Source organism: Aethina tumida, chromosome 7 (assembly GCF_024364675.1).
Source record: "Aethina tumida isolate Nest 87 chromosome 7, icAetTumi1.1, whole genome shotgun sequence".
NCBI classification, from domain to species: domain Eukaryota; kingdom Metazoa; phylum Arthropoda; class Insecta; order Coleoptera; family Nitidulidae; genus Aethina; species Aethina tumida.
Genome location: NC_065441.1, coordinates 8,302,009 through 8,326,709, shown reverse-complemented (window position 1 = coordinate 8,326,709; position 24,701 = coordinate 8,302,009). Strand labels below are relative to the sequence as shown.

Here is a 24,701-nt window from a genome sequence, read left to right as displayed (position 1 = left end):
TGTTACTTTTGAAATACTGATATATTTTAACTATATTTGAAAGAATTGATTAAATATAAAGTAGAAAGGCGCCATGACAGTTATTTTTTTCATGTTATATTATTATAGACATATTTTACTAAAAATGAATAATTAATTGTCAATTTTAATCTATAATTCAGCTAATATTTAAATATTTAGAAAATTATTTTATTTAATACCACGTCCAATAAAAAACGGTAACCTTGATCATACTTAATTCACTTAAAAAAATATATATATAGTTCATATATATAAAGTTCAAATTTACAAATTACCTCTCCGTTAATTAACTCCGTTTAAAATGTAAAATTATTAAAATTAATGTGATTATAGTAGTACTTTTTAAAATAATACACAATTGTTAAAACAATTGTAAACCTCTTCATTGCAGTATTGTACCTGAAATTAAAAATCAATAAAATAAAAAACAATATAAAATAAAATTTTTAATTAAATAATATTCAACAAATATGTATGTACACATCATGTATGTATTTACTTAATACTGATAATATAATAAGAAGAATATTTCTTTTATATTTCATTTTGGAAATATTCTCCTTTCTGTACAATTACTCTTTTAATACTTATATAATTAGGTATATACAGAAATAAATAACTAAAATAAATACATTTGCTATATATACGATATAGTTACGAACATCTAAATATATAACATGGAAGATTCATTTATTGTCTTATTAAATATGACATCACATTTAAAACATTTATTGTCCAAATAATTCTTCTAGAACCTTGTTAAAATTAAGTAACAACATATAGATTTATATCTTAATATTATTATCATATATCTTGATATAGTGCTTTGCATCTGATTAAATGCGATATAAAGCTTTCCAAATTGGTCACTTCTACTTCCGTCATACGATAATATATACTTTCATAAACTGGTAACTGAACAACTGACTCGCTAATATCACATACAACTTTCATGCATTTACCAAACCCCAACCCGTTTCTCTCAAACCTGCACCTCCGGATACAAAACATTCAACAAACTAACGTACGACCCAATCAAGAACCCGATAAATCCAAAAATAACGATCGACAGGTCTTTCCACAAAACCCAGTTACTTCTGCCGAGCTTGTCGGGCCAAAACGTGATGATTTCAATGAGCGGCGGGAAAATCAATGCCAGGGCGCTGCTACTGAATGCTCCGACCAAGGAGATCACAGCACCCAGATTCGGAATGGCGATGGCAAGGGCGAAGGTCACGAACACCAGAAAGGTTCGAGTCGCGTATTCGGCAAGGCGTATGGATCGCTCATCTTCAAAATGTTTTTTCACTGATGGCCATACTATGTTGAACGGAACGTAGAACTGAAGGCTGTACGAGAGAAAGATTGCGATGGCCATCATTAAACGAACCGATTGTGCCAATCTGAAATGAATGTTACCTGTTATTTTCAACGCAATCTTTTAATTAATACAAGTAATGAGTTAGTAAAATAAAGTTTTGCTTACATTTCATCTGCTGGCAACAAAAGTGTTACACTTCCCAACACAGCTTGATCTCCGTACTTTAAATATCCAAAGAAACCGATTGCTGTGTACAAACTGGCCACTATGACCATTCCAGTGTTTAATACGCCATTCCATCCACCAAAATCTTGTGGGTTCCTCATGTTATTCTCTAAGGGCAAAACCTAAAAGCCAAACCAATCATTAGCATCTAAAGTTGATCATAATCATTAACAACATACCACTCCAATTCCTTCAAATGCATAGATTGCAGTGCCAAAGTACAATGGCAACTGGTTCCAGCTAGAGAAAGCGTGGATGCTGGAAGTGTTTGGTAAACCTTGTAACATGTAGAAGAAGGTGATGGCCAAACCAGTGCACGTCACTATGGAGGCAAATAGAGAGGCCGGCGTTAAATACTTCAGACTTTTCACCCAATTAAGGAGCACTAAAGGTATTAGCAACATTAGGAGGTACCAATGAACGCTGATGTCTGCAAAATAGTGCTTCACCACATCGTGCAGATTGGCTGCTACGAAAACAAAGTACACGCAGCAAAAGCCAATCTGGGTAAGACATAGGAAGAAGTTTATCATTGTCCTAAAAGATAAAATCAAAAGTTAGTTCCACGTTTAACTTTGACTGCCTAATTCGTTCCCTTACTTAGCCATTTTCGAAAAGGATTGAAGACTTCGTGGTCCCGTTTTGAAAGCCTGTTCCACAACCTCGGCGAAATTCAACGCCGGCTTCTGCGTCCGTCTGCATAACTCGTGCGAGCATCCGACCAACATGTGCATGCAGTGGGTGCAGATCGCGCCCATTATCAACGTACCCAACAGTCCCACGACCCAGCCGGCATTCCTGAAGGCGTCCGGCATCGCCAAGATGCCGGTGCCGACATTACCTTTGAGCAAGTGCACCATGGTGTCGAAATTGGAGGTCGGGTGCTCGAGATTGCGGTTGCTGAACGGGTCGTCCGACGACTCGGACACCATGGGCTCCATGTCCAGGGAGGTGGTGTCGCTTTGATAGTCGCTGTCCAGCAGTCGTTGTTTTTCGTCTTGCTTCATCGTTTTGACCGGCAACGGCTTTGGCTCCTGTTGAAAATAATTTTGATCTTTAGATGCAACTTTTACAAGCGTTTTTTAGTACATTATTACTGGATGTGGCTATTATTGACATACACTAAAAAATACGATGAAAAATTGAAGCAAATTGTTTATTAAGATTGATAAAGAGTTCAGTGAAGACGATATCGAATTCTTCATTAATTAGTGCATCCTTGTTTTGGTATTAACCAGTTTCGGACTGCAAAGATCATACATGTTCTCGTGACATAATCTTTGTAAATAGACGATAATTGTTTATGTTTAATTATATACTGATTTATTATACACAATTAATATGGATTTTATTTAAACTCATTGTCAGTTCCTTTCTACATGAACATAAAGAGCTTAACATAAAAAATATTTTTTAATAAATAAATAATACATTCATGTTATAAACACTAACAACATGCACTAAACATTTTTCAATCCTGCCACCAATATACATAACATTCACAAAACAAGTGAGAAACTCATTTTCTTATTTAATATAAGGATTGAAATTATAAGGGGTTTTTTAGTAGAATATTTTTTCTTATTCTTCAACTTGTTAAACTGTGCATTTATTGTACATACTTTTAAATTAAAACTTTTAAACTGACTGACAAAATGAGAAAGAAATAATTTTAAATTATTGTTACCTTGCTCTTCCCCCAACTGAATCAATACACAGTATTGTACTATCTAAATAAGCAAACATATGTGTTTTTCTAGATAATTAAATAGACAGTGTACAAAATACGTAAATGATAAGCGTTATAACAAGTCCCACCCACTTATTAATATTAAAATTATTTCTAATATATTCCCTGTATCTGCTCCTATATATTTCCATTTGTAGGTACGTCGTTCGGTACTACATGAAAACAACATTTCAGTAAATTTCCATTATTTTTATCCGGTGCAATCGCCTAATGACGGCAACCGTTTATTTACTAATTGCACGATGCCAATAATAGGTCAGTACGTGCGACCATATCGATTCAACCCCGAAAAAACCGTTCATTCCGATTTTGTTTGTTTGTCCGAGTTTGTGAAAATTTTCCGTCTCGATTGTGACTATCGCCTTTGTGTACCAATGGTTTTTATCATTTGTTGTTATGTGTTCTCAGCAGGGTCATCAGATGGCCACATCATAACACGCGTTAGATACCGTTGGAATTTATCCTTAATTCACCCATTTTTTTAAAGTCGTTTTGTTTTCGTGTTTGTTTAACCCCCTGACATTTTGCGACACTTCGCACGTCTTTAATATTATCCGCGAGACCTATTTTTGCCACTTTCAATGAAATCTGATGATAAAGTTTGGGTATTTTTGTTTAATTGAAACAGATTATGGATAATTTTGAAGTTTCAGTCAAGATTGTTTAATAAGAAACAACAGATAAATTAGAATTTTAATATTTCTAATTCTGGATTGCTATAAATTTAAAAAAATGTTGAGACAATTATTGTCTGAGTAAAATTTGAAAACTGATTTCTTAAAGTATTTTAAAATTAGAGATCACAAAAAACTATTCGTCTCTAATGTTCTGTGGTCCAGTGAATGTGATCCTAAGCAAGTCAGATTTGGATTTTCATGTTTTTAGTACAAACCGGAGTTTTTCTTATAGGTCTGGAGTCAAACGAATTTCCATTCAGTTCGAACCCAAACCATCTTTTCGTATTCCCATTTAGCCAGTTTCTCTAAATATTTTAATAATACAAGATATTATTGACTTATTTAATCATCTCTTCTTGTTTCTTTCCGTCTTGGTAACCCTGATTTACAATTTTTCTTAGTTTTACTTCGCTCAATGATTAATTAATTATAATAAGTAAAAAACACTAATAAATAATTTTAATTCTTTAAATAATATAATTACATTGACCAGTTGTATAGTAGACACAACAATAACAAAGAAAACAATAAACATTATAGATACTGGCATCAAATTTAAGTAGTATAGCTATTGCTATAATTATGGCCATTACTGCATATCGATATTTTTTAGTTATGTTTATAGAATTACCAGAAAAAATATTAATTATAGATTAAGATTTTTATTTTATTATTTAATAAAATATATATTTTTTTATTTAATAATTAAAAGGAGTCCTTTATTGTTGAATACACAAATAAGATGTAATTAACCAATTCAGAAACAAACGAGATCCAAAAACTGCCTTTTGTTTTATAATTATTGTCCTGTACTACTTATTTTTTATATGAATATCGAATTTTTTATTAATTAACACCAAATAGTTTTTTACAGTATATCTAATACATTAAATCAATCGAGTCAGCAAAATAATTATAGAATAAAAATACCTTTCAAATGAGGTATCACCAGACATGTCTTTCCATTAAAAATAGTTGATAGTGTCCTTGTAGTACTTGAAAATTGGCAATTTAGATACATTGACAATATTTTACATGGTTTTTAGGAGAGTAAAGTTCGAAGTCTTTCTATTCCAATTTATTGTGAAAAAAATGATATTTTATTAATTTGTAAATTAGAAAAATATAATCATTTAAAAACTAGTAAAACATTTATTTTTTATTGCATTTAATTTGTATTTTCTATAAAACATGCTGATATAATCATAAATCGATAATTTAATTTAAAAATTACTTATACTCAAATTTTTATCATTTAACTAGAATCTTCGAACAAGTAATCGATAATTTAATTTAATAATTACTTATACTCAAATATGTATCATTTAACTAGAATCCTCGAACAAGTAATAAAGTGGTAATAATTAGTTATAATAATATTAAATTTTACGCATTTATTAGTAATGGTTAAAATTTTGTGAGATTTGAAAAGAATCTTAACATGTTTTTTCCCTTGTTCATAACCAATGAATTAAAGTAATTAAAATGCATTAAAATTATATAAATACATAAAAAATGTCTGTGCATCTTTGTAAATAAAAAATGTGTATTTCATGCATATGTAGTTGCAAAAACTACATTTATAGAATAGAACATGCACTATAAAAGGTGTAATTATTTTTATCACATTATAAACAGTATTTACATTAACATTTGTTAAAATGCAATTCGAACAGGCATTTTGGTTGTGCGTAGCGTAGAGTATCTCATGTAACATGTTTGCAAACAAACGCAAGTCGTAAAAGAAAAAAACGCTTTATCAACGAGGTTACGAGGTGTTACAAAATCGGTAACCCGGCATGCGATTTAACCACGATACGGGTCTTGGTGTTCAACGGGTCCACCGCACAGTCTGGTGTTTGGGGTCAACGTCGATATCTCTTATCGGCGTGCAATGGGTAGAGAGAAAAAAAATTAAAATCATGCAAAATGCATTTTTCTTTAATTGTTTCGCGCCTAAGAATAGGACGTGTTTACGGAAGAACGGAAGACGCTGATGACAATGAACAGAAAACAATTTTTGTTTCAGGGTTTGTTTATTTTGTTATCAGGTTTTTATTCGTTATTTAAGAAATTTATGAATAACAAAAATTTCTTATTTTATTATAATTTATATACACTCTTTTTCGTTTATGTCAACAGTATACCAATCATTTTTATGTGTTTTATATAGCAATGTCTGCCATTAAATTTTAATAAATTGAGTTTTTGAATTTTTTGAAAAAAACTGAAATATTATTTTACTTGAATCACATGTTTTTTAAATTTTTTTTATTGTATAATAATTTAATTGAAGAATATTTTTTTTATTTTATTTACATTTCTTATAAACACTTTTATTTGTGCCAATTATTTTTTTAACATACTATATTAAAAAATAGTATAATTGATTTATTTCATTGTACATTAATAATATGAGTGTAGGTAACTAACCCTTGGTAAAATAATTGTTTAAAATGCTATTGTTGCTAATAATTAACAGTGAATTCTTAAACCTAATAAAAATTTTTAACATAATATTTTTTATTAATTATTATGAACACAAAAACACTTACGTATTCCCTTCCATTTATCGCACCGTACTTCTTCATTGTAGATTTAATGTTGTTAATAGTAATAATAAAACTGTCAACATCAACCGGGGAACCACACCAGACCAAATCGACACAACTGAAGTTGTCTGCCTACCGATTCACCATAGACTGATATATCTACCACCAACTTCGGTACGGTCCAGTTTTGCTATCAACTAGTGTATACTTTCCCCCACCACTACCACCACAGAATACATGCGTTATTTGTGTGCGTTAGTGGTGTCTTTGATGTTCTAAGAATATTTTTCTTTAGAACAATTTGATTGGGTTTTAAATAAAAGTCATTTTTGGCGGTGATTTCAATTATTTACAAAATCCTTCAGTAGCCTTATCAAATACATTCCAAATATGGAAATAAATTTATGAATTAATATGATTTGAAAAAAAATTCATAACTTGGAACTTTAATGAAAAGATCTTTATGATCAAGAAAAGATTCCATTATGTTATTTAATATTAATAATTCTGTTATTAATTTAATTTTACTTAAAAATTTGTTGTTACAAATGATAAAATTTAATTTTTTATAAATAAATTAAATCAATTAGGATAACCTAAATTTTTATCGTCTCATAAATGATCAATTAATATAACATATGTAAATAAATAAACGAAAAATGGAAAAATATAATTGATAATAAAAATTCTTGGATAACATTGATAAAACATATTTGTTTAAAATATAAGATATGTAAAAAAAGAATTATTACATATTTTAAAAGAGAGAGAGAGTTTGTTTATTATAGTTCAGGGATGGAACAAATATTACAATTAATATACATAATGAGATTCGTTGTTTATAAAAATAATAATTAATCGAAAGTATTTATTAAAATGGTGATAAATTTTTAAAATTGTTTTGGAATATATCAAAAATATTATTTACTTTTTCAGTAAATTTGTTATTAATAAGTAATATATTTATTCATGTTATTAAATAAATATTTTAAATTTAAAAATACACAAAACATCATTAAAAGATATATTATTGTTATTGCAATTTAAATAAAATTAAAATATCTGTTTATGCAACAAACAAATGAAATATTATGATACTCCAATTTAAAAAATGGCGAATGAATCGAATTAATAGATTTTATTGGAACTAAAACTAAAAAAACAAATTTGTAACAAAATAATAAAAAAGGGGCATATTTAAAAATTAAAGTTAATAAATTTTTAGATTTACATTTTAATCTCCTCCAGTTACCAGGTAAAGATTTGGAGTCGCCAAGTTTTGGGGCTCCAAAATTTTCCATCCCCAGGGATGATTTGCATAAATCCAGGTAAAAGTACTATTTAAACGGTTATGAATAATATACAGAAAATTTAAATTATATCTTCTAATAAGTTTACCAATATACACAATAGGTGCTATTGTTTTATGTTTAAATAATTGATGGAAATGTAAATATTTTTATGTTTTAAATCTTTAGAAATTAATTTACACAAATTAACATCCATATCTTGAATTTCGTTGTACATGTCAGTGACAATAAGTAAATACACATTAACGAGTTGCAACTCGTGATTTTCCATAAAAATTGGTTCGTTTGATTGCCAACTATTATAAAGCATAATTCAGTTTACAGTCAGTTTCTATAAAAGTATTATCTACATCATTCTTTTTAGAAACCTGTATACCTGTAAAAGAAACGTTTGAAACAAAAACCTTTGAACACTTTACAAGATAGTTTCAAAAAAGTGATATAAAAATTTACCAGTGACTAAACTAAATATTTAATTTAATCAAGAAATTGTAATGAACACTAGACAAAAGTTAAATAGTGTAATTTTAAATCTATTCCAAGAATGTGAGTTGGGAAGAACAATAATATTATAACTTATACAATTTTAATAGATTCCATTGATTAAAATATTTCTTATTGTTATTGTGATGACGCACAATCACATAAAGGAAATGTCACTGCTATTGATAAAACGATGCATCTATGCGGGTAATTTTCCATACCTATAGAGATTAATTTTGGTGCATCTGAGAACGTTGTTTTGGATTGACCCTTGTAATGGTCCAATAAACACAATATCCGAAAAGGTTTGTAATGATAATTTCCCTGTGGTACTTTTCCGCTAAACGTGAAACAATAGGTCTGGGCCCCTTATCATATTTTACTTAAGCATGGCAACAACATGGAAGCCGGAAGATCCGTGGAATCCGAGATATGGATTCTTTTTAAAAAAATCTGGAGTTTCTTAACCTGCTTTGTTAAACATTGTACGAATTATCTTTAGGCGGAAATTTAATTCGATGAATAACTTGAACATGAACATCTTTCGTGATCATGTTAAATTGTTGAGATACAGGATTAATAAAAGGTTTTTATTTAGGAAATGCACGCTTTTATATGACAAAGTTAACATGTCCAATGAAACAACAATCACTAATTTTTAATAATAAAAAGTGAGTAAAAAGTGTTGTTTTATAAATATAAATATTATAAGAACTATAAATAATAACATTCGGTAATATTTTTAAAAATTATATATTTGTCAGATTTCAAAATAATATCATCAATAAAGTAAAAAAAGATAAATTATTGTACAGAAAAACTTAGTTTTGTTAAAAATAAACAATACACATATCTTTATAATTTTAAAAAGTAATGTTCCCATATTTTTAATGGGTGAATAATATGAAAAGATTGAACTCGAGAAAGAAGAGAAAAGAAATTATTTATTTTTGTTTAATATTTTAAGTTAAAAGGCGTAAAATTTTTTTGTTATTTGTAAAATTATTAAAGTGTTTTCTATTATTATTAATATTTTTTTTCAAATTAAAAAAAATATTTAACCCTACAAAAATATAAAAAAATGATAATAATTTTCAAAAAATGTGATAATTATAAAAAGAAAATTTAATACAAATATTAATTTTGAAATATTTAAGTAAACAGCAATTAATGAGGAAAATATATTAATATTGGAGAAATATAGAGTAATGGGAATTAAACTTATCATATCTAGATATGAAACAAAATCATAAAATATTTATTATAGTTATAATAATAAATAATTCGTTAATTATTACACATTTCAAGGAAATCTCGAAATTAAATCGACTTTTATAATAACAATTATTTGAAATATTCTAATACATTTTTTCTAATTTTTTAACTGTAGAAAGGACTACTTATTACAGTTTCAAACAAATAATAATAATAATTTTTGAATATGCTAAAATGAATTAGAATACTCTATTAAATGACGAATTCCTCACCCCAATTTTATTTAAAATGAAATTTGGTAAGAACAAAATGTTTTTAATGCCAGATGATAACCTATATTGCAACTCATAATCCGTAGGAAAAAACATTTGAATAGTTAACCCCTAACCTCGTGTAATTAGTTAACACATAATTAGCGAGTATGTTGTTACCAAGAGGATCCGAAAACAAGAAAATCGCATTCAAACTTATCAAAACTCACCCAGTTTTACTCAACTATCACATCAAATTTAACGGCAATACTGATAATGATTAATTTTTCAATATGGTAATAAATCAGATAATCGATTATCGCAATAAAAAATATGTCGTATTTCCAATTGCGCGTACAGAAAGGTTGTAAAATCCGATGTTTACACAAGAGTTATTGTGCGTGGATTTTTAATTGGTCGTATGTGATAATTACAAAAGCAAATCGTAATTCTGCTTTTGACAAATGTAAAGTTTATATTTTAATTAATATTTTTCTATATAGTTATAAGTAAAACTTTCTAAATAGTTAAAAGGAATTTTTTTTATTTTTATTCTTCTGTTAGGAAGTAAAAATATAGACACATATCTTCATTTTTAAACTTGTGGAACTTCAACTTCGACATTAAAACTCAAAATCTGCATAAACATTTAAATAAAAGTAAAATAATTTATAGTGGTGACCACAATTATAGTAACTTATATCACAGATTCATTGGTTGATGTTTTGTTAATAAATCAAAGAGGATATTACACAAAGTGTTAATGTTATTTTAAATAACATCGATTTAATCATTAAAAATCCATTTCTAAATTAAACTTGCTATATTTATGTCCAGATCAATTTAGAAAACGATATGTAATATTTTATAGAATAAGAATATGGTATTATTTTTAATATTTTATAAAACAACATTAAATAAAAAAGTTGGGGCTAAATATTTTGTTGTATATACTGAAGTAGTTTTTATTTTTAACATTGAACTTAATTCTAATTATTTTTAAGTTATCTATTTGTATTTTTATGTAAATGTTTTAATTGGAATATTTCAATGAAACATGAACACTACATAGTACTGGCCATAATTATAGTAGCTTATTAAAGTATGTATATTAAAATTATGAGCTATACTATTTGAATTGGATGTTTATTGTTTCTCCTGATATTATTGTGTTCATTGTGGATGGTTAATATAATTTTATTCTTTAAAGCTTTCCTTTTTCTTTTATATTTTATAACACTTCACTGCTCCGTGTGAATTTCATTCTTTTACTTATTATAATTATTTAGTAATGGGTAGTTGTTAAACCGTATGCCGTAATTACAATTCACCGTTACCAAGATTGAGAAAAACAAGTAGCTAGAACTTCTCAGCTAAATAAGGGAATTCTGTTATAAAATAAATAAATTAAAACGTAATAATAAAGTAATCAGAATATTTTGTATATTTTGTGAATAGGCAAGAGTAAAATTATAAAAATAGAATATGTTCTAGTTTTTTGACACCTTGCAAATAATAAACAAACAGACAACTAGTAGTAACTACTTACTACATCTAAGTTCCATGTTTCTTCAGAGTAGAGATTGAGAATGAAAAGTCTGTGCAACGTATAAAGCCTTTCTACCATATTTCATGCGAATTTTATCGCGCGACATGCAACACAACATAGAGGGGACACCGATAAATATTTACGTTGAGGGGCTTCATCGGCGTGTCCGTCATTTTCAGGCCTTGCAGATCGTCTGCAAAGAAAACAACCAGTTCGGTCCTGTACTACCTATATAAGGGTAGACCGTGGGGTTTTATGTTGAAAATGATGTCTTTCGTATGAATACAATGTGTTGCTATGTTTTGGAATAAATTATGTACAAAGAAAATAAATAGATTAAAATGTTTAGAACCATCCGACTGTGACGTTCGGAGTTTATACGTTATAAAAAAAGCAGTGAGGGTGAGAATGTGTGCAATTGGTGCGTCCATAAGGTGCTTTACTTTGAAATAAACTTACTTTTAAAAAAACCTGGTTTATTATGCGAACAATGACATTTTTTTCATGTTTTTGTGACAGCTAGTACTGCCAACACTTCACACGTTTTTGACCTACTTTGCGCACGTGAGCACAGATCCGCACTCGCAGATTTACATGCGCAGAATCAATAAATTTCAGTTTTTAAATTTAGATGAAATTAATTTACACCATAAAACAGCGAAAATATAATTATATTTTCGAAATTAAAATTAATTGTTTTTAATAGACCATGACACAGTTCTTTGAAAAATATTGTCTAAGGAAATTTTTTGTTATTACAGTGTATACAATTTTTTTACAATATTCTCAATCTATTATTGCATAAAATTTTAAAAATCACAATCTAATTAAAAATTATTAAAATTTTTAAATTTGATTAAAATTTATTGATTTTAAAAATTTATTAATTTTAAAAATTTATTAATTTTAAAAATTTATTAATTTTAAAAATTTATTGATTTTAATTATACATATATTAATATTACCAAAATATTAAAAATGTCATTATAAAGATCTTTAAAAATATAGTTTTGAAACTTTTTTTTCATTAAAAACCAAATAATTGATCATTTCTGGTTTCTTAGTATTTCAAAAGTATTTTTTTTTTAAATTTTTCATTTTTTAAGCTTATAATTCAAATATTCTAAATTTATATTGAATATTTTATTTATTTATTTAAATTTTTTTAAAATTTAATTTTACTAAATTTAAAATTTAATTTTTTTTATTTTTAGTTAAATATTAATTATTATTTTATATTAAAAATGTCTAATTTTTTTAAATAATTAACTATTTAAATATTATTTTTCAGTTACACATTTTTTGATAATTTTTACATAAATTCCTAATCGGGATACTTCAATAAAACAAAGACACTATATAAAGACTTTATTAAAATGTAATTCAAATACGTTAACGTCCTAAGAAAATAAATATTGTTAAATAATCTCTTTCTAAATACAAAGTTTGGATAAAGTATAACGTCTTTTTGTGTAAAAAAGGTAATTAATAATAGAGAGTATCAAGAGTTACACTTTCCACTTCTGTATAACTAAATCACATTAAATGACTAATATTATGCATATCCACCTAATTTAAAAGCAACTGAATTCCGAGTGTTACGTCATTTTTCTAAAAGCAAATATTACAGCTATTTACAAAAATATTTAAATTACATCATGATCAAATAAAATAATTACAAAGCTAGTAGAGATCCACAAAATTTAGATATTCATTTAATGATGAGTCAAGATTCTTTGTAGGTCAAGAAAAATTAATGCCGAAAATAATTTACTAAGATAATATTCACACAAATTGACCAAAATATGCAATATTATTTATGAAAACATTGTACTGTGTTGACAAATAATAGTATTGGTTAAGTTTTACAATCTATTGTTCTTTTTAAAATAACTCAACACGTTCCTAAGGATAGTTATGCAATATGAGTCTGTAACAGATTTCAATTCATGGATAAAAACACAAACAATATTAAATATCCAAAATAAATCATAATTGTCTTTTCTCATAATAAATAAAAATTAAAATTTTCTCCTGATTAATAATATTAATATCAGTCCGCAGATGGTTAAAATCTTATTTGATGTAAGAAACCAACCATATTTTCACTGTTAAAACGTTGTTTTCTTGGCGAAGAACCAATCAATAAAACATACATATAATAAAACAAATAATCACATGTCAATGAAAAATGTAAATTAAGATCGTAATATATTTATAACTTGATTGTCAATGAAATTCGCTTACTCCACAATAACACAACACAATTGACTCATTCATCATTAAACAAAAATCCATCAAAACAGTGAAAAACATTTGTAAAATAGGCCCGCGAGTATATACAAATTAGATGTAATGTATACAAAACTACAGGTACAATAAATATTTAACTACGCTTTTAAACGGCGCACCTGTTTATCGAATTTTAATAATAAATAACGGGAATTGAACGGAGTGCCTCTATCCGGCTGAATTGTTGGGCTTCGGCCGTTTCACTGTTATATTATTCGGGGAGAACATGTTAAAGAGCTCATCACTAAAAAAACAACACAAAACGTTATTAAATTACCAAAAATCAGAATTTACATTATCGTACCGCAATGTGTGAAGTAAAACACGTTTCTCCTGATTGCTAGACTTCACAGCGATCATACTTAGTGTCTTAAGGGTGGGTTTGAAGTCCAGAACGTACATGTCACTGTGGTCTACGAGTTTCTCGTCTAAATCAATCATCCCTGGTTCGTCGGGCTCCGTCCTCTTCGGGTTCGGACTGAAAACGCAAGAAATGAACGGCTCAAATACAAAACAAAAAAACCAACACTTGCCTCGTTCCCCCAAACACGAAGACTTGTTCACCAACGGGAATGCAGGCCTGTCTTCGCCTCTCGCATGGCGGCGTGCCCGAGATGTCCAGTCGTCTCCAGGTGTTAGTACGTGGATCGAACTCGTTCAGGTCGTTGAAGTGTTGCTCCAGTAACGAGTTGTATCCACCGAATATGTACATCTTTTCATTATACACAACTAAAAAAGAAAAGCGATAATTAAACAGTAGGACAAGTGTACTGGTTACTTACAGGCCGAATGACTCCTCCTGCCTATCGGTATGTCTCCATTTGCACAGACCAAATGCCACTCAAAGTGATTCAGATCGAGGTACCAGAGCTCGTTTGAGTAGACCTCCTCCTCGGGCATGTTTGGGGCGTAGACAGTGCCCCGCCCGCCGAATAGGTACATCCTGTCGTTGATGCACACTGCCGTATGGAAATCTCTTACGATGGGATGGACGCCTGCAAAAATATTAAGTTTTACGTCAATACTTTTGTGAATTAAGGTTATCCCCCTTGATAACTATGTGCGACTTTACTGTACAGTTCAGCTACATATACAATTAACAATCTGAATGGATTAAATACATCCTTGTGAGGCGTGTTAATGGCATAATGTTGAATATGGATATATGCACTCCGTTTAATATTAAATAATGCAGTATCATACAAAAATATTTATTGTATGACACTTGCACATTGTATTGTATTTATGAATGAATATTGTAATAAAGTAATAACATATCCTTGGAACCAATGAGCAAAACACTCATGTTTTAATTGAAAGGGGAAATGGAAATGTCTAGTTCAATTTAATATTTAACAATACAACGTTGTGTGGCAAATATACACAGTTGAATGTTCTTATAGTTATTTAAATTATATAAAAAACATATTTTTAATTGATAACTGAATGTAATTTAGTATATAAAAATTATTCATTTATTTATTTTTAAAATATGTTTATTTTAGTTACGACTTCCTTGATTAGCTGTAGTTATCTTGCAATGAAATATTTTGTTGCATAATCTATATTTTGCAATGTTAGAGAATCTGAATTCTACAAAAAAAATATTAATTTTCCTATACATGTAATTCTTGTATACAATTTAATATTCCATTAAATATTGATAAATAAAACAGTGTTAATTTTCTCAAAAAAAGGAAAATTTTGGAACAAATTTACTAATAAGAAATATTTTTATTTTTTATTTGTTACATAATAACTACATACATTTTGAATCTAGTCGTGTTGAATAAATAATTTAACACATGTTTCAGAGTAATTTATTGCTATAATGATCTTCACATGATTCGATATATTTTTTAATAAATGTCGTGTTTAGAATAATATTTTTTGTTCGAGGTCTTTCAAAGGATTTTTGGAGGAAATATCAAGGTATAAATTACTTTATAATTATCAGCAAACCTTGAGTAATGTAATATACAATTTTATTTTTTAAATAGGTTTATTATTTTAAATGAATTGTAGGTAATCAAATTTACCATCATTCTAATAATAATAGAGAACAGTTTTTCAAAAAATTGTCTAATCAGAAATCATTTTCTAGTAAGTAATATGGGCATATAAAATTTATTATATTAATTATTTAAATTTATTATTTTTAAATTTAATTTGAAATATTTGCTAAAAAAGGTCATTTCTTTATTAAACTAATTATCTTAATAAAATAAATGTAAAAGTTTCTTCAAATTTAATCAAAATATTTCAAGATTTAATAAGAATAATATATCTACACACATACTCTAAATACTTTGACAAAAGACTAGAAATGTTTTATGCTTTAAGTTACGAGTTCAAACTTTTTTCACAACAAATAGACTGATTTTTTGCTTTAAAACTTACTGACTGAATTTAGTTTTAAATTTAAATTAAAATGAAGAAGTAATTTAGAGTATTGGAGATCAATTTTAATAAATAATTAAACACTTACCCTTTGGTGGCACGTAACTCCAGTGCATCTTATCTAAATCCAAATAGTACATGGTCTTGGCAAAAGTAGCAGATTCATCTTCATATCCTCCAAATACAATCATGTAATTCTTCCACACACAGGCTGAATGCCCATCTCTTCCCATAGGTATTGTGCCTGTAGTCTTGGGTGCTGTCCAGCAATGCCACTCTGTATCAAAACAGAAGAGCACTGAACAAGACGCCTTGTCGTTGCGACCGCCCCATATATACACTTTGTTGCCATATACAACAGCCGTGTGACCATATCGTTTAAAGGGGAGAATGTCATCGTTTTCGAAGTAGGGCAGATTGCTGACAGGATGTCTCGTCCATCTGAATGTAGTGGTGTTGAGAACGTGCACATCCATTGACTTGTATTTTCTTGAGTTCTGTCCAGTGCAATAGCCCCCAAATGTGTAGATCTTGTGGTTGACGGCGACGGCGGCGTGGTTGACGCGTTTGGGGCCGCCCTCCAAATGCGTTATCCACTTCATGTTTACCAACAAGCTGCAAAACGATGCAACGAATTCGTAACTAAATTAGCGCACCGTCGTTCGTGAACTTAACATCTGCGAGGTTATAAATATTCACCAGGACTGTTGTGTGCTGATCCTCGAACTGACAGACGCGTGACTATTACGACCGTTTAAAGGGGCTGTTTCAGTGTGTCTCGGCTTGATTTTTCCTGCTGTCGACGAACATTTTTCGAGTTTATTTTTTTCGGAATACGTAACCTTGAATTGTGACGCTTCTCCCCACCACCAGATTCGAGGGGACAGGGTCGTCTTAGTTGCCGCGTTGATTGTATACGAGGTATTGGTACCGTTTAACTTGTATTCACTAATGATTTGTTGATGTTAATTCGAATTGCCCACGATTTTGGGGGTTGTTCGTCGACAGCAAATTTTGACAGCTGCGAACCTTTCGAAAGTTAATTTTGATTATATGTCAAATATTAAATTGACTGTTGAAGTATTTTATTTAATTAACTTCAGTTAAAGATAAAATATTAAATATATTTTTATTATTATAGTTATTTTATTATTTATTTCTCAGTTTAACAAATAAATAAAAATAGAATTTCCGAAGGTATTATATACAGGGTGGCCTATTTGTAACCGAAACATGTCCATAAAATTTGTATTTTTTATCCGTTTTTGACTTTTTTCAATTGATTGTAAAGCATGAAAACATGTACTTATAGACAAAATTTTACGTTTTTTGGCCCAAAACCAAAGCCTACAGGGTAATTTTTTAGGTTTAAAATTTGAAGAAATAACGTTTATTAAAATGAGATAAATACGAATTTTATGATGGTCTATATGAAATGGAACACACTGTATATTTAATCTTGTAAATTTTAAATTAACCCTCGAAAAATAAAGAAATGTATAATAATTCAAATGTTTAAGTATATATTCAAAAAATACATTATTTTATAAATATGTTTTTAGAGAACCAACAATATTAAATACATTTTTATTTTTATAAATATTTTATTAATTTTTGACAATTTATTAAATTAATGAAAATAGAATTTTATGTATTTTATACTTTTTTCAATTGAGTACTTCCCTGTTTCTGACTGTTATTGTTATATTTACAACCTATTTATATTAATGGCAAATACACTGAAGGCGTAATATATTATCTAGTTTTATTGTAATATCCACTGCCAAGTTCTATTTTCACCCGCCTTGATCTATAGACAACCAGCGGTGCGTTTTATATAAATATTGCGAAATTATAAAACCTGATTTGTTAATTGTATGTAGAAATTGAACTATTTCTGTGCTTCAAGGTTTTCAAAAAAGAAACAACAAATTAAGAAAAACTGAATATAATTGTCAAATAAAATTGCTATAACTAGCTCTAATTATCACAATAAAGGGCAGTAATAGTTATAAATAATAAGATATGTACACAAGTCTATATTACAATTACAATTAAGTCTATTACCCATAATAAGTAAAAGTAACATTGATGTAACTTACTTACATTATTTTATTATTACTTAAGAACTAGGATTACAAATACTTGAGTTATATACAAATAAAATAATTGGACTATGAATATTACAGTAGTTTCACTAAAAACAAACTTAAAAATGACCCAAAAGCCAATCCCACACCCATGAATACTGTTATCATCGTTGACGCTAGCTCTTTTTCATGGTGCTCCACAACTCTGCAAAAAAAAATCAATGCATCAAATGGAATAATGGAAAACAATAAAATTAACTTGGTTCCAATTCATAATAATTAATCTTGGGTGCTTGAACCCGTTACGAATACAATAAGCGGATAATTGGGTTGGAATCAGTGGCTACATTAAAATACGCGACGCGCCTTAATTCAATTAGTTCCTGGTTGTAAGAACAATGGAAAAAGGGCAAAAATCGCAAGGACACGCATCACATTAACTCACTTCGGTGCGTAAATTGCGGTGATGTTGGCCAAGTAACCATTGCTTAAGGAACAAGCGATGGTTATAAGTATGTACTCGTAGTCCTTGTCGAATACGACGGCCCAGTGCTTTCTGGGGTGCGCATTGCACAACATAAGTAACGGAATGAAGACGAATCTTGCCAAGCAGAGTATCAGCAATATTGTACCGTTTCTTGGCTGAAAATTTAGATTATGTAAGTACTATTTTGTGATCTGTGACATTGGAAGTTTACCCTTAAGAGTCTTCCTGCAATCAGTCTACCAAAATAGTCTCCAACGCTGAACAGTAAGTAACACACCGTCGGAACAAAAAATATATCTAAAACAAAACACTTATTTTATTAAAAAATAAATTATTATTCAATTTATCAAGTATAATTTTATGGTTCGATTGTTTCCTACAAATGTATTTGCATCGTAAATTTATTAATAAAAACGGATATTGGAATAGCTAAATTTAAAACAACAGGTGGTAAATGTACGTAAAAAATAAATTACACACATGGTTTTAGGAAAATGCGTTTTGGTCAGATGTATTGACTAAAATTAGAAATATAAATTATATTAATGTAAATATGACTAATGATTTAAAATCATATTAATTATCTTGTCAAATTTATTAAGATTTAAAGTTTAATTTGGCATTCATATATGATTAAGATATTTCAAATATATTATATTATATTATATTTTTATCATTAGAACCTTATTATTCCATGATATTCATTTAAATGGAACTTATTAGATCTGGTAATACCCACCATTCCATTTGTGACCATGCCCCTTCCCTTCGGACTCGATCAGAACGGCCACGCCGGGAAACACAGCCAATGTAAACAGAAAACAAACTAAAATTGTAAACCCATAAACCCAAATCTTCTTGAAAACAATCTTATAAGAAGCGACTTCGGTTCTCACGGACTGCGTCTGGTACTCGGCCACGTTTGTATTGCCGTAGACGTGGTGTTTGAAGAATTTTGATCTGTAGAGAATGACATAGCACACGATGGCCAATAAAACTGTGACTGAGCCGATGGAGAAGTAAACGTAGGCTGAATGGACGGACGAAGCTCCGATGCTGAGAGACACGATTTCTGCCAGAGCCGCAAAGATTCCACCCAACGCTTGTCCTCCGATCGTTGCCGTTATGTATATGGGGGAGAACTTTCCTATCACGGCGAAGAGACTCCCAGACAAAATTGCGCTAAACACTAAATAATAAGAATTACAATTATTTACTTAATAAAAAATAATAAGACTATTATTATAAGTTCACCACAATACCATAATTTTTTCGAATATTTCCAGAATTAAATATACTGATTATGAATATTACATGACTAAATTAGTTGATTTAGTTGAACAATAATTTAAAATTACCTTAATACTATCTTTAAATATGTATCTTTTATAAAATTGCAGAAATCAAAAATTAAAATGTGCCCTATTTAGCGTGGAGTGCCCTTTAGATAACCCACTGCAACCAAATTATTCCAGTAAGAATATTTTAATATATTATAATTTTACATGTAAAATATATGCATTAAAAATTCTACATATACATTGAAATGTGTATAAATATGTTGTATTTCTACATTATACTACACTATATGAAAATGTTTATATTTCAATATATAAAACTCAGCATAAATTAAAATATAAACAATGACTCACCATTGAGGAGAACTATAAGCAGTAGTGTAATCAGGAAAAAGAGATGTTGCCCTAAAATAAAAATTAATGAACGTCAATGTAATAAATTATATTTAGTTGTTGACATCTTGAGGAAATTGCATAATGGCTTACATTTATCAGTATCGACTGCCACAAACACTAGTGTAACAATAAACAAAATCAACATTCCCAACAATGATCCAATGAATCTTTTATTTAGAGATATTCTAAAACAAAGACAATAATAAATAGAAAAACAATAAGAGTGGTTTGACTTACTTATCTTGTACAAGAGTGTTTATAACAAGGAAAATAAGGCTTGGCACTGCTGAGCATACACTAACATATGAAGTAAAACTTGCTTGCATTGGCGTTCTCTTCCCTGGCAACCTCAACATGTGTATTGTCTCATTAGTTGTATCCCTAAATTTATACATCCAATACTGAAACATTGTCAGTCAAATGTATACATATGGCAAAAGGTGTTGGTTGTAACTTACATCGTCAGCAGTTATAAAAAAGTTCCAGGGTAGCAATGTGACTATCCCCATAAGATAAAATATGAGATAGGTCTTGTAATACTTGTCCTTCGGTTCAAAGCTGAAAAGGGGCTTATTATCCTTGAACGCGACTTCATTCTGGATATTGCTCAAATCCTCCTCGCTGTCGGTTTCCGTTTCTTGCAAAAGGGGAGTCGTGTTCACTGAATAAGCCATTTTTACTGAGAATTTCGATCGACAATCCGGGAGGATCGAAGGACCTAACCTAAATCATGTTATGTCGACTTGTCAAACTCAACATCTGTAATCTGTTTTGTTTATGGTCACGTGACACCTGTGGGATTTTCGGACGGATTGTCATGCATTTTATATTAATAAATGAAATTTTTTTTCAATTTTAATTCAATTTTATTGTAGAACTGTTTTCATTATTTTTAGCTTTTATTGAAACTTTACGATAATTAAAAATTTCATAATATATTGTAGTATTCTGTTTTTGTTTAATTATAAGATTTATGCGTGAATATTATGGGTGTATGTGGAGTATCTGTGTGTGAAAATTAATCGTCGTTTAATATTTATTTATAAAATTTGTAATAGACTCAAAATTACTACTATTAAAAGAAAATAAATTACAAGAGCTATTAATAAATTGATCACATATATTTTCCATTTTTCAACAAACAAAAATGTTTAAACACCCTTTATACATTGCATGTACTTCCATATATATTCGATTGCATATAAATCCGCGTAGAAAATCTTTTCTGTTTTCCTTTGTTTCTTGTAGATAGGAAATAATCCAGACTTTGATCCCTATTACTAATAGACTATTTTCAAACAATATTGTTTTATTAATTTAATTAAGATTAATAATTGGCCTATACCAAAGTTAGTAACTGAAATAGAAATACTGAATTCCTCTTAAATTCATTTTTCATTTACCACCAATTCATTAGATCTCCAATTTCAGAATTCTCTGTATATATATTGTTTATTTTCTTTTTAGATAAAGAAAATATTATTATTAATAATTATTTTACATTTTAAAAATAAAATCACGTCAAAGAATAAAACTACTACCTATAATATATAATTTATATAATGAACAGAATTAATCTGACATTACGTTTTGTCTTAAATTTGTGATTTTGTGATAATAGAAATTCGAAATAAGATGCATAAAAGGGAAAACAAAAGCATATATTTGTATAAAAATATATATTTTACAGTTTATAATAATAAAATTTAACAATGAGATAATCTCGTTGTACGTCTTGCTCATACCAAACATTTAAATAATTTATTATAATAATTACTGAAATTAATAAATTAAATAAAGTATTTAAAATTGCACAAATACTGTCTAAATTAATTTCCTAAAAAATCTACAACAAATTACAAACACCCTTATGAAATTTATTAACATATTAATAATAAAGTGTTGATGTTAAAATGATTTGCTTTTATCTGGTTTAGAAACAAAAACAACAAATAATTGATACGTAAAATATATCCGATCTTCGTTGTTATTATTGCACTTGAATATCTTAACGCAGCTCAATTTCCGCACTTCCTTTTCGAAATCTTGAACATAATCATCCACTTCGCCCTCTGGAATTCTTTGAATAAAAGGATTAACCGACTTCGTTGACTCTAAAAGGAAAAAATGTTATACGTTCAACTTCGTGATATAAAAATATGGACAAATTTACTTTGCATTGTCTCGACGTTAAGCCAAGTAAAGTTCCTGTTTTCCAATCGACAGAGATGTATGCAAAATCCAGCCTCTTCCAAGTATCTTTCAGCTTGCTCTACGGGATCGTCAAAGAAATGATAAGGAGATATGTACTTTCTGTAGTCCTGCATGTAAGGACCCCATCTTTTGCTCTGTCCCATTGCTTCGTAGATGTGGAAGACGGGATTGCTCGCCAGAAACACCAACAGGGCATCTCCACCAGGCACCAGTAAGTCGTAGATATTTTTGAAGGCTTGTCTTTGCAACAAAATACATAAAAATTTTGTGATGTGTGTAGTCAATCACAAAGATTATTTTTTACCTTTGATCCTGAATCCAATGGAGGCAATAAAATGAGAAAACATGGTCAAACTCATTGTGCAACTTAATAGGAATGGATGGGGCTTCCACGTTCATCTGTACAAAATCAATTTTCCCATCGCAACTTTGCGTCTTGGCGTACTTCACCATCTCCTCGGAAACATCACAGCCAACAAACTTGCCAATCTCGACCGGTATCCTGGGAAGCAACAACTCCAAACTGACGCTCCCATCTCCCGCACCCACATCAGCAATTTTTTCCGTCTTCGTTTTCTTCCATTTCATGAGACGCAAATAGTTGTCCAGGACGTATGTGGCGTCGGTCCTTTGGAGCACGTTGTTTCTCGAGTAGTTCTTCGCCTGGTTCATCTTGTGGGGCGAGGGCCTCACGTGGCTGTGGCCGCGTTTCGACTAGAAATTGTTTTTGGTTGACTTTCAGTTTTTATAGGCCGAAAACTATTCGGTCGGCCCAAAATTAGTGCGTGTGGGGAGAAGCCCATTGATACCAAATCGTAGTTCGTAAACAAGTGGTTATGACAAATATTATAGTTAATAGCTTTTTTGAAGAAAACCATTAATATTATTTATTAATAGAACTAGATTATAAAAACTTTTGTGGTTAGGAGTAATCATAATGATTTTATTAATTATTTACTTCACAAATCATACATTTACCTGGGTTAAAATTGATGAAAATTTGGTCCATTTTTTATTAAAACTCAAACATACACATATATTTTTTGATACAATTTTCATAATTCAAAATTTAAGAAACAAACAACAAACTCACTACATCTAATAAAATTATTAATAATTATAGGTTCAGACTGTACAGTTTATACCAACATAAATTAAACTAATATTTTACATTAAATACAATTAAATTTTAAAACCAAAAAACAAATTTATTTATCAATTTTTTCGTCTGAAATAAAATTATTTCAAGATGTTGTTTTTGTTTATTTTTTAAAATATTTATTTCCTTAATAAACAATTCCACAGGTGGAACTAAAATTTCTATTTCAAAATATGTCTAATTTATTTAGTTGCATTTCAAGTAGTTTTTCTTTAACCTAAATCCATTTTTATTAGCTTAGCCCATGTAAGGAAAAGAGATGCTATTAAAATTTCATAATAATTTAGAATTTGTCTAGACAGTCACCTACTCATGTTAATTTCGTAATATTTTGAATTAATAAATATGAAAGTTGATTATGATTGAAGTTTCAATTTTCAGACAAAAATTTATTATGAAATTTCAGTCTTCTCGACTAAATATAAAAATTTTAGTAAAAATGAACCTTATTTTTCTATATATTTTTAAAATATAATATTAAATAGAATTTAATGTAATATAAACTTTATTTGTTAAACTAGACTAAAATCTATTATTATTTTTGTTTCGTTGGATTCATGATTATTCATTCTCAAATTTCAATTAACAATGTAGGAAAAGGAGTTTAAGGAATATTCCAGAAATAAAATAAGTAAAAGATTTTAAAAACAAACTTTTGTATTGTTTCCTAAATAAGCAGTGAACAAAATTTGTAATCATATACAAAAATTTTAAACACAATATAATAGTTTAGACACATGAATGCTTACTATTCTAAAAATATGATCCGGTACAATGTGGCACCACATTCAGATGTAAAAATCGAGTATTTTGTTCCGCGATCTATTCTCCTGCCTTAGGAAAACATCTCCACTCAATAATACCATAAATCGATTGTTATTCAAATCGATATTTTTTTAGTCACCTATTCACCCGTGTTTTTCGCTTATCGAATTCGCACTGGCCGATGATGGAATTTTAACTGACCACTACAACATTTAAGAGTTTAGGACCGCGTCGGCCCACCAGACA

At 29.0% G+C, this 24,701-nt stretch overlaps 4 protein-coding genes across 8 annotated transcripts; all 4 read right to left on the bottom strand.

Annotated features, from left to right (window-relative positions):
* Positions 1-454: 454 nt before the first annotated feature.
* LOC109603923 (proton-coupled amino acid transporter-like protein pathetic) lies at positions 455-11,903 on the bottom strand. 4 transcript variants are annotated; one of them, XM_020020433.2, is made up of 6 exons: positions 11,814-11,828; positions 11,498-11,547; positions 2,168-2,601; positions 1,747-2,104; positions 1,508-1,689; positions 455-1,424 (listed from the first exon to the last, which is right to left on the bottom strand). In XM_020020433.2, the coding sequence occupies exons 2-6, from the start codon at positions 11,525-11,527 to the stop codon at positions 1,004-1,006; spliced, it is 1,425 nt and encodes a 474-aa protein (XP_019875992.1). In that variant the 5' UTR covers positions 11,528-11,547; positions 11,814-11,828; the 3' UTR covers positions 455-1,003. The 4 variants fall into 4 exon arrangements, with proteins under 4 accessions (XP_019875992.1, XP_049825367.1, XP_019875989.1 ...); XM_049969410.1 differs by lacking the exon at positions 11,498-11,547 and having other exon boundaries at positions 11,814-11,903; XM_020020430.2 differs by lacking the exons at positions 11,498-11,547; positions 11,814-11,828 and adding an exon at positions 11,355-11,491.
* Positions 11,904-12,709: 806 nt separating this feature from the next.
* LOC109603924 (kelch domain-containing protein 3) lies at positions 12,710-17,069 on the bottom strand. 2 transcript variants are annotated; one of them, XM_020020436.2, is made up of 6 exons: positions 16,746-17,069; positions 16,135-16,661; positions 14,429-14,641; positions 14,180-14,375; positions 13,951-14,124; positions 12,710-13,890 (listed from the first exon to the last, which is right to left on the bottom strand). In XM_020020436.2, the coding sequence occupies exons 2-6, from the start codon at positions 16,646-16,648 to the stop codon at positions 13,815-13,817; spliced, it is 1,173 nt and encodes a 390-aa protein (XP_019875995.1). In that variant the 5' UTR covers positions 16,649-16,661; positions 16,746-17,069; the 3' UTR covers positions 12,710-13,814. The 2 variants fall into 2 exon arrangements, with proteins under 2 accessions (XP_019875995.1, XP_019875994.1); XM_020020435.2 differs by having other exon boundaries at positions 16,135-17,069.
* A 1,065-nt stretch (positions 17,070-18,134) lies between these two features.
* LOC109604637 (equilibrative nucleoside transporter 1) lies at positions 18,135-21,069 on the bottom strand. Its single transcript, XM_020021164.2, has 8 exons — positions 20,776-21,069; positions 20,555-20,718; positions 20,408-20,502; positions 20,276-20,326; positions 19,363-19,812; positions 18,835-18,920; positions 18,582-18,778; positions 18,135-18,341 (listed from the first exon to the last, which is right to left on the bottom strand). Exons 1-8 carry the CDS (start codon positions 20,989-20,991, stop codon positions 18,230-18,232), a joined length of 1,371 nt encoding a protein of 456 aa, XP_019876723.2. The 5' UTR covers positions 20,992-21,069; the 3' UTR covers positions 18,135-18,229.
* A 912-nt stretch (positions 21,070-21,981) lies between these two features.
* LOC109604639 (juvenile hormone acid O-methyltransferase) lies at positions 21,982-23,624 on the bottom strand. Its single transcript, XM_020021167.2, has 4 exons — positions 23,510-23,624; positions 22,836-23,245; positions 22,491-22,771; positions 21,982-22,431 (listed from the first exon to the last, which is right to left on the bottom strand). The coding sequence occupies exons 1-4, from the start codon at positions 23,588-23,590 to the stop codon at positions 22,226-22,228; spliced, it is 978 nt and encodes a 325-aa protein (XP_019876726.2). The 5' UTR covers positions 23,591-23,624; the 3' UTR covers positions 21,982-22,225.
* Between the last annotated feature and the right edge of the window lie 1,077 nt (positions 23,625-24,701).